We start from the raw sequence: 9485 nt of genomic DNA, 5'->3' as shown, positions 1-9485 counted from the left end.
CAAAGGACTAGAATGGCACATAATGAGGGACATACAGGGAACAATTAATTCCCTGCAGAGAAGGACCTGAGGGTCCTGGTGGATGAAAAGCTTAACATGAACCAGCAGTGCACTCTTGCAGCTCGGAAAGCAAATGGTATCCTGGGCTCTGTCAGAAGAGGGGTGGCCAGCAAGAACAGCGAGGTGATTGTCCCTCTCCACTCTGCTCTTGGGAGGCCCTATCTGGAGTACTGCGTCCAGGTCTGGAGACCCAGTACAGGTGTCTCGCTCCAATTAATAGGAGGGAGAGGAGGTTCTTTGGAATATGTTTACCCAGCGTGAGATTAAGAAACAACAGTTCAAATATTGGTCTGACCAGCTTATTACAAAATCTCAACCAGGGAGATGGGAGAAAGGGGAAGATGGACGCTATTATGAGTTAGGGTAAAGGGGGAGGGAAGGAAGGCAATAGCAAAGAATAGGAAAGAAGCAAGGATCGTTTAAAGCGGGGATAAGTCACCACCAAGATCCAGCAGCAGTCCATTGCACGCCGTTCCGATGGTCTGAGGCCAAAGGGCAAGAGCAGTGAGGCCAGTTTTGGGCAACAAGAGGGTGAAGTTACTGGGTGGGTCCAGGAAGAGGGTGCAGGTACCAGGTGGGTCCAGGAAGAGGGTGCAGAGAAAGTCTGGGAGGAAGCAGTAGGTCTCAGGTAGCAGGCCCAGGAAACTCTGTCAGCATGCAGTCCGTAATGAGGGATCTGATGGCAGACACCTGCCTACGTGACATTCCTGGGTGCTTGTGTAATACTCATGTGTGTACCTTCTGAGATGGCCATCTTCCACGAGATAAGTCCACACAAAAGACAGTTTCCCGGCCATTATCGGCAGCTTATCCCTCTCTCCTTCCTCCTGGCCTTGCCCATATGTGCTCCTAAAAGAATTTCACAAACCTTAGCCAGAAACTGTCCATCAGTGTCCTCCAGAAAGATTTCTCTACCTTTGCACAGGACTTGCCAAGATTTGTTCCTCAGCAAACTTTAAGTCAATGATATAAAAGAATAATCTCTTACAACAAGACAGACAGAGAGCTGTTGGAGAGGACACAGAGGAGGGCCTTAAAGAAGGTCAGAGGGCTGAAGAACCTCCCCTACGAGGACAGGCTGAGGGAGCTGGGCTTGTTCAGCCTGGAGAAGCGAAGGCTGTGGAGTGACCAAATTGCAGCCTTCGAGTACCTAAAGGAAGCCTATAAGCAAGAGGGAATTCGCCTCTTTGCAAGGGTAGATAATGTCAGGACAAGGGGAAGTGGTTTTAAGTTGAGGGAGGGAAGATTTAGGTTGGATATGAGGGGGAAGTTCTTTACAGAGAAAGTGGACAGGTGCTGGTACAGGCTGCCCAGAGATGTTGTGGATGCCCCGTCCCTGGAGGGGTTCAAGGCCAGGTTGGATGGGGCCCTGGGCAGTCCGGTCTAGTATTAGATATGGAGGTCGGTAGCCCTGCATGCGGCAAGGGGGCTGGAGCTTGATGACCCTTGAGGTCTCTTCCAACCCAAGCCATTCTATGATTCTGTGATCCCCATGCTCTTCCCCTGTGGGCTACTTGTAAATTTGCAGTGGCGTGCCTTGTCATCTTTTGAAAAGCAGCAACTTTTATTCATGTATGCGCATGGAAATGGTCACGAGCAGGAAGAACTGCGTGCAGTTTTTTCCTGTTGGTGTTTTCTACAGGAACTGCCATTTGCAGTCCCTCACGTCTGCTTGTGCCATGGCTGTAATGCAACGCTGTGTGACATAAAGAGCATCAAAAGTAGGGACTGAAAAAGGCGGCCTGTAGCTCCCAGCCTGTCCCCCTTCAGCGGGATCCTACCAAGCAGGCTGCTTGGCAGGAGGTGCTGTGGTCTTGTAGGATCTTTCCTCCTGCCGGCAGGAGGTGCAAAACCTGTTCCCTGTCAGGCTGGGCTGTTCCTCAAAACATGGCGCTGCCTCCTCTGCGGTGACATCACTGACCACTGTGAAGTCACAATGGGCCCTCAGCCCAGAGGCAGCTTGTCCCCACGCCTCCGGCACTCTCGGTCCTGACAGCACAGCTGTTGGAGAGGGTTTGGCTCACTGCTTAGGGAGCTGCGTGTTTTGTTCCTTGTGCTGCAAGGAAATGGAGCAACAAGGACACGGCGAGCGGGGGAACTGGTAAGGATATGGTTCCTTCACAAGCTTTAAACATCTGTTGCTCCGTAGTGCAGCAGTATAGTGAAGCATACTGCCTGCTTCACCAGTCTTCCCCACACTTCTCCTTCCTCCTTCGTAGGCAAACTAAGGTTTGGAAGACAGTTGCCCTGGTGCTGGTCACAGTGGCTGTGGCGTCCTTCGGTGAGTGTCTGTAGAGCTCTGACTTGAGGATGCTTCTTTTGGAAGCCCCCAGTGCTTTGTTTTGCCCAGAGTTAGGGTTACGGGAGTGGGCAGCCCAAGGCAGAACCCCAAGTGTTTATAGAGATGATTTATTGAGAGCTTTGTGGAATTCCTGACAGGTGTTTATTGCGTCGGAGGTCTTGTTGAAGGTATAAAGACAACAGCGGGAGTGACTGCAAGGTAAAAAGCCATCTCCCTTAGGCTAGACCCTTCTTTAAAGGAGTTCTGCCCCTTGTCCATGACCGCTCGTTACCCGACTCCGACTTCCCTGGCGCAGTGCCCCGAGCTTCTCCCATTTCCCGTTCTCCTCTCTCAGCTTTTCTTTCAAACTGCTCTAGCTCCACGTCCATTAGTTCCCCCCGAGTTACCCAGGAAGCCTGGAAGCACCTTCTCGGTCGGGAGCTCTTGGAGCTGGCCAACCAGAATTGTCACCTCCCTCTTAAATCTTGGTGACCCCGTCATCACGCAGAGTGAGGCTCGTTCACTGCCTCAGTCCCACAGCTTGGGAGAAGACAGCTGCGTACACTCTCTCCATCACCTGCTGTCTCTAGGCTGGTGCGCCGTGATGGGGAAATTGTGAGCCTTGATGAAGAGCTTGCTAAGGTCCAGCGGCAGCTTCATGTCCTGCAGTGGAGAGCGAGGGACATCACCGAGCGTGCTCTCCACGAAGCCCTGAGGAGAACTGAGCTCCCAGGCTTTACAGGCGAGGTAAGAGGCCACTGCAGATAGCTCTGCTAAGAGAGTTCTTTCCCCACTCTGGCATTATATCTTGCCAGATATTATATATCACAGCCAGCTAAAAGTCTTGTCCTGCAGGAGGAAACGCTCGTGCATTGCCCCTGGTCCTTTCTTTTGTTGCTCCGGAGTTCCTGTAGGGGAAAGGAATGTGCTGTGGTGGGAATTTCAGACGCCTCAGTCATTTCTTGCTCTCTGTCAGGATCTCGGGTGATCCTGAGGGGAGGACTGGAAAGAAAGAGCGGTCTCAGCAGTCCATACCTGCACCTGCTGCTGTGCGTGAGGTGGCAGGTTCCCCTGGAAGACCTGTAAGCCAGCAGCCTGAGTTGAGACTGGGAGCCCTGGGTTCCTGGGGCCTGTGCCGATCCACGGGCACTGCTGTGTTTCAGCCTCCCCGCGGGGCATCCAGTCTGCAAGCTGTTCTGGTTTCAGAGCCCCTGCTCCCTGGATACCGTCTCTTTTGGTGGCTTGAACTCGCACGGCCCCTGGTCTGCCTGAAGCCTGAGCTGACGATGGCCCGTGCTGGGAATGTCCAAGGCCATGTTAGCCTGAGGCCTGGCATCAGTTCCCTCTGCATTTTGCCTTTCTTCCCCATTGCAGTAGGCAAGCTGTGTCTTCCGCTTTAAGTTAACTCTCTGTGTACGGCTGGACTGCAGCTGTTGTGGTGACCTCTGGGCAATCCCTGCCTTGTGCCTGACTCGAGCCCCATCTCCTGGCCAGGAGTCAGTGCTGTCAGTGCAGCCTGTCTGTCGTGGGGCATCTCAACAGGAAAAGCCCCTTCCTGCTGCATCCGTGTCCGGTGCACCGGAGGCAGCAGCCTCTCCATTCCCATGCCAGATGGTCATAGGAGAGCTCTGGAGGTTCCCAGGCAACTCCAGTGTTCCTTACATCCAAGTGGAGCAGCCGAGTTTGCTTTGGCTGGCTTTGCAGGGGAGCTGGGAGGCAACTCTTTGCCCTGTTCTCTTCCTTCTGACGAGCACTCTCCTTTGTCTTTCTTCCCAGGCTGTTCAAAAGATCATTCACCAAGTACTGGAGAAGCTGGAAGAAAGCCCATTCCAGATGACCAATTATGCCAGCAAAACTTCAGGTGAACTGTAGAAACAAACAGACCACACGTGCTGGTTCCAAAGCGCTTCTTGTCCAGTTGGACAGGACGGGCATTTGAGCAGTGGCAGGGGGGAAGGGGTGAGGAGTGAATGGCCAGTGTGTGCCCTGAGAATGTGCTTGCTGGGAGAGTCTTCGGTGGGCTGGAGCACATCTGAAAAGCACTGCACCTACATGGTGGTGTTTGTCACGGGATTGCTCAGCTGGCTGGCAGTTTGTGCGGCCCCTTAGGATAGTTGGGTGAGTCCCTGCATTGTGTTGCAGAGGGCTATTGCAAGTGAGAACGTGGGGAATGTCACTGTGGGGGATGTAGGACTGCTTAGAAGCTCTTTTCAAGAGGACAGTGCAAAGGCAGCCGGCATCTCGGTGCGGCTGCTCATGCAGAAAACAATGTCAGCAGCCCTTGATTCCTCTTGGCCTCGCTTGACCATTGTGCCCGTGTTTTACTTTGCAGGCGCCGCTATCGTTCGTTCCAAGACTTCTCCCTCCTGGATTGGAAGTGGGCGAGTCTTTTGGCAGTCGCTGCCTCTGGTGGCTTATATGAGGCCTCCTGAGGTGATTCTGGAGGTAAGAACACCGAGAAACAGGGAGAAGAATGGTGCGGGGCGGAGGGGGCCAAACGCCCTGCTGGGGGTTGCCTTTACCCTTGTCCTCGCATCTCAGCTTTCTTTACCTGTGGCCTTCTTGCGAGGACCCACTCCCCTCCTGTGTATCCCAGCTCACCGCCACGCACGTATGCCTCCTGTGCTTCAGAGCAGAGCTGATGGGCCAATACGCATCTAGAGCCCCTGATGCTGGGGCAGGAATTTCAGCCAGGACGCTCTTTTGCACATGAACACTGTTCCTTCTTCTCCTCTGTTTAGCCTGACAATCATCCAGGTAACTGCTGGCCCTTCCCAGGAAGTCAAGGGCACGTCTTCATCAAGTTGCCTGTGGCCGTCTTCCCCACGGCAGTTACGATAAACCACGGGGTTCCAGCAGCAGCATACCATGCAGACAGCATCTCCAGTGCTCCAAAGGACTTTGCTGTCTATGTAAGTGATTCCTCTGGGTTGTGGATGGGGGGGGGGGGGGTTGCATAGTTTTGATGCGGGGGGTATTTGCAGACCCAAGAGGGAGCAGCGTGCAGTTCCTCCCTGCCTGGGAGGAGAAACAAGCTCCTCAGAGTTGCTCCATTTCCACAGCGTTCCTCTTTGTCCAAGATAGCACAGCAAAGAAAGTTTCCTGCTCTTGGGGCGAGTTGGTAGTTTGAGTGGCGGAGGGACAGGGAAGTGGCACAGTGGATGGTCCTCGACCACCTTTGCTTCCAGTCCCTGTGGGGCTCTGGGATCCTGTGCCGGCAGCGCATCCCACTGTTCTGTCTTCTCCACCCCTGTCTTTCTGTAGGGCCTGCAGGAGGAAGATGATGAGAAAGGAACGTTGCTGGGAGAGTTCATCTTCATGCCAGGCCAGGCTCCCGGTCAGACCTTCCAGCTGAAGGTACAGTGACAAAGAGGGGCGTGAAGCGTGGGAGAGGAGGACTGCGGTTGGCTGGGGAGAAGCTTCCAAGCAAGCCAGAGGCGTATGGGGGCCCTCTGGCATTTCTGCTGCTGCCACTTACTAACTGCATATGCCTGGAGTGCTGTGCTGTTCCTGTTTCCTTCTGGTTTTTAAGCTGCAGTGCTGCTTCAGATTTTAGCACTCCTAGGCTCCAGCTACACTTGCAGCAGAATTCACCATGACCAAGTAGCTTCCAATTGCACACAAGCGGCTGCCTCACGTAGTATGCAATACTGTTGGCGTGCTACTTTCACACTGGGCATGTGTGGCATTCCAAGGATTGTGCTGATGTCGGCAACAGGCAGCATAAGGGAGGCCATTCTGCTTGGGTGACATTCTAGGGAAGGCAATGAGAGTAACGTCCCTGCGTCTTCTGTGCAGGAACACGCACTCAAAGCAAGTGCAAAGAACTTTTCTTTAAAACTCATGTGACCAAAGAGGTGGAGCAGGGCAAGAAATGTCTTGATTGTGCCATGGCAGCATATCAGCGTGTCAAAAGACCTAGTAAGGCAGCCTGAAGGAAGGTGCTGCACAAGTGTGTCGCTGCCGCATTGTCAGTGGTCACAGAGAAGAGAGGAAAACTCAATTCATTTCTTCTTCTCCTTGCAGAACGAGCACTCTGCGTTCATCAAGTACGTAAGGCTGCAAGTGCTGAGCAACTGGGGCCATCCGGAGTACACCTGCGTGTATCAATTCAGGCTCCACGGCGATCCAGCCCCTGATGGTGACGCGAGGGGAAAGCTATCTGCCTAGGGGAATGCTGGCTGGCTTACTTCTCAATAAATTACTTTAATATTTCTCACGCTGAGTCTCTTTTGTCCATCGGAGTAACTGTTAAGAGATGTCCCTGTCTTTATCTCGACCCACGAGCTTTCCCATCCCCTGTTCTCCTGCTCTCCTGTTGGGGTGGAGGAGGGAGTGAGCGGCCTGGTGGGAGTCGGGCCCTTGTCTAAGGCTAGGCCAGCACAAACGCATATTAGGCTAAAACCTGCACAGGAGTTGAATGAACAGAGGTACGTCTGAGAGCATCGTGGACAAGAAGTTAAGCTGAGAATACCAAGCTTCTGTGTTTGTCCTTGCGGTTTCCGGGCTTCAGGAGAGCCAAAGAATCTTTTAGGTTGCAAAAAGGCCTTGAAGATCGCCCACCCCAACTGTGTACTTCTGTATTTTCGTTACTTAGCAGGAGGCCAGCCCGGTCCTTTGGCACGCAAGACAAACGCTCCAGTGCGTGCAACCATTTTCTTGAAGCCATTCAGTACTCCCGGCTGAATAGCAGCGTACTGAATCCTGCCCCACTTGTACTGGCTAGGTGGTCGGCTGGCAAAGTGGGACAAGATCTGCCTGCCTGGCAGAGCTCGGGGAGCTGTGATCCACAGTGCAGAGTCCGGTTGAAAGCCTGTAGCTAGTGCTGTTTCCCAGGGATCGGTACGGGGTCAGCTGTTGCTCGGTATCTTCATCGGTGACCTTTATGAAGGGCTAGAATGTGCCCTCAGCACATCGCTTTGCTGATGCCACGAATTTGGGAGGAGTGGCTGACACAGCGGCAGGCTGTGCTGCCATTCCGTGAGATCTGAACAGGCTGGGGAGTGGGGCAGAGAGGAACCTGATGAGGTTTAACAAGGGGGAGGAATAACCACATGCATCGATACAGGTCAGGGGCTGACCTGCTGGAGAGAAGCTCTGCAGAGAAGGACCTTGGTGTTTTGGTGGGCAACAGGTTAGCCGTGAGCCAGCACTGCACCCTTGTGGCCAAGGCGGCCAGTGGGATCCTGGGTTGCCTTCCGAAGAGCCTGGCCGGCAGGTCGAGGGAGGTGATCCTCCCCCTCTCCTCTGCCCTGCTGAGGCCGCATCTGGAGTGCGGTGTCCCACTCTGGACTCCTCAACGCAAGAAAGACAGGGAACTTCTGGAGAGGGTGCAGCCGAGGGCCACAAGGATGAGGAGGGGCGTGGAGCATCTCCCTCATGAGGAAAGGCTGAGAGGGCTGGGACTGTTCAGCCTGGAGAAGAGAAGGCTGAGAAGGGATCTTACCAGTGCTTATAGATATCTAATGGGCGGTAGTCGAGTGGATGGGGCCAGCTCTTTTTGCTGGTGCCCAGTGACAGAATTAAGGGGCAACGGGCACACTTTGGAACACAGGAAATTCCATGCGAACATGAGGAAATATGTCTTGCCTGTGAGGGTGTCAGACAGTGGGCCGGGCTGCCCAGAGAGGGTGCGGAGTCTCCTTCTGTGGGGATATTCAAAGCCCGCCTGGACGCTTTGCTGGGCAGCCCGCTGCAGGGAACCCACTTTAGCAGGGATGTTGTCATGGTTTCATGATTTTTCGTTATTGCTATTCCACATAACATCATGTGGAGCACTGGGCGTTAAAGAGTTAACACTCCAGACCCATGGACTGCCAGTTTTCTAGGTGCCTGGTTCTGCGAAGAACTACATTCCCCAGAGCAATTTGTGTTCAGAGTCAAAGACAAACTCCTCACATGTCTCAAGGCTCCTCTCTTTCTTCTCCGGCCAGCAGTGTGTGTGTGTTCCTCAGCTGTCTTGCCTTCAGTTTTAGAGTAAGGCCTTCAGTTTTGGACACACTCTCTCTCAGCTTATTTGATTTATTAGCCTCCTTTCCAATGATATCGTATTATACTGTGTCATCTTGCATTCCGATACCATATTAAGTAAGTTAACTTTCCTCCACAGATCAATGCCGCCGTTCTGTTTCTAGGCCCATCTCCCATCTCCCAGCCCTTCCCCTTTTTCCCCATTTCCCCTTTCCCGGGGCGTGGGTCTGTGGGCCCCCTGCCCCGTTAGTCAGAAAACCGGTCCAAACCAGCCCGTAAACTGTCGACACCCCGCCCTCCCTCCGCTCTTTCAGTCTGTGAGGCCTGTGGGCCTGCTGTCACCCTGTCACAGACAGACAGATCTAGAGATAACTCTGTGTCAGTTATTAGTGGAGAACGCAGGCAATCTGAACCAAATTTGAACCTTTTAATGCTAGCAGAAAAAGAAAGGATTTCTTAAAGTCAGAGAGCTGCAGAGCACTGTAGCTAACTTTGACTTTCATAGATCAGATCATAGGCCGGGCGGTCTGCCAGAGTCTGGACACTGCAGCGAGTTTTTCTTCCTTTTAGCAACTGCCAGCTATTAATCTGTTCTTTCTTTTGGGAGCGCTCTATGAAGGATCCAAGGCCATTATGTTTTTGGGACATATTGGTTTCTTGTTAAGTTCATCATGTTCTGTTTTGGATTGTATTTGTATATAACCAGTTAAGGGCACGGATGGAGACACCTGCCTGGTGCCTATATGCAACGCTGTAAGATTTGAATTTTGACAGTTACATCCCAGAGGGAGTAGCTTATTTTAGAAACAACACGGTGTTTATACCAGTTTCCAGGTTCTCTTCTCAGTTCCTTCTGCATTTTTGGAATGCCAAATTAACGGTCATGTTCTTCATCCCCCTGAATGTAATCCTCCTCATTGACCTTATCTGCAGGAAGCCTTCCCCAGAACCAGAGAATGCTGAGTGGCAGGGAATATCGAGAGGTTTAGGAAAGATCTAAGAAGCGTGGGGACCCCCGGTGTCATGGGATTTTACTCTTGAACACCTGTGGGACCCTGAGAAACGAAGCAAGTGTTTAAGTCAGGGGTGGTGAGGCTTAGGTAGACCTGAGGAGGGCTTATTTGGGGCTCTGCTCATGCTTATCAAGCTCTATACAATACTGTTCTGGAGAGAG

At 52.7% G+C, this 9485-nt stretch overlaps 1 protein-coding gene across 1 annotated transcript; it reads left to right on the top strand.

The window, feature by feature from the left end:
- Positions 1 to 1749: 1749 nt before the first annotated feature.
- On the top strand, positions 1750 to 6560 carry LOC107052660 (SUN domain-containing protein 3-like). Its single transcript, XM_015282363.3, has 9 exons — positions 1750 to 2161; positions 2280 to 2341; positions 2500 to 2560; positions 2932 to 3088; positions 4118 to 4202; positions 4674 to 4786; positions 5083 to 5253; positions 5606 to 5698; positions 6368 to 6560. The coding sequence occupies exons 1-9, from the start codon at positions 2127 to 2129 to the stop codon at positions 6509 to 6511; spliced, it is 921 nt and encodes a 306-aa protein (XP_015137849.1). The 5' UTR covers positions 1750 to 2126; the 3' UTR covers positions 6512 to 6560.
- Positions 6561 to 9485: the final 2925 nt, after the last annotated feature.

Source organism: Gallus gallus, chromosome 2, assembly GCF_016699485.2.
Source record: "Gallus gallus isolate bGalGal1 chromosome 2, bGalGal1.mat.broiler.GRCg7b, whole genome shotgun sequence".
NCBI classification, from domain to species: Eukaryota; Metazoa; Chordata; class Aves; order Galliformes; family Phasianidae; genus Gallus; species Gallus gallus.
This window is presented reverse-complemented; position numbering and strand designations above follow the sequence as displayed.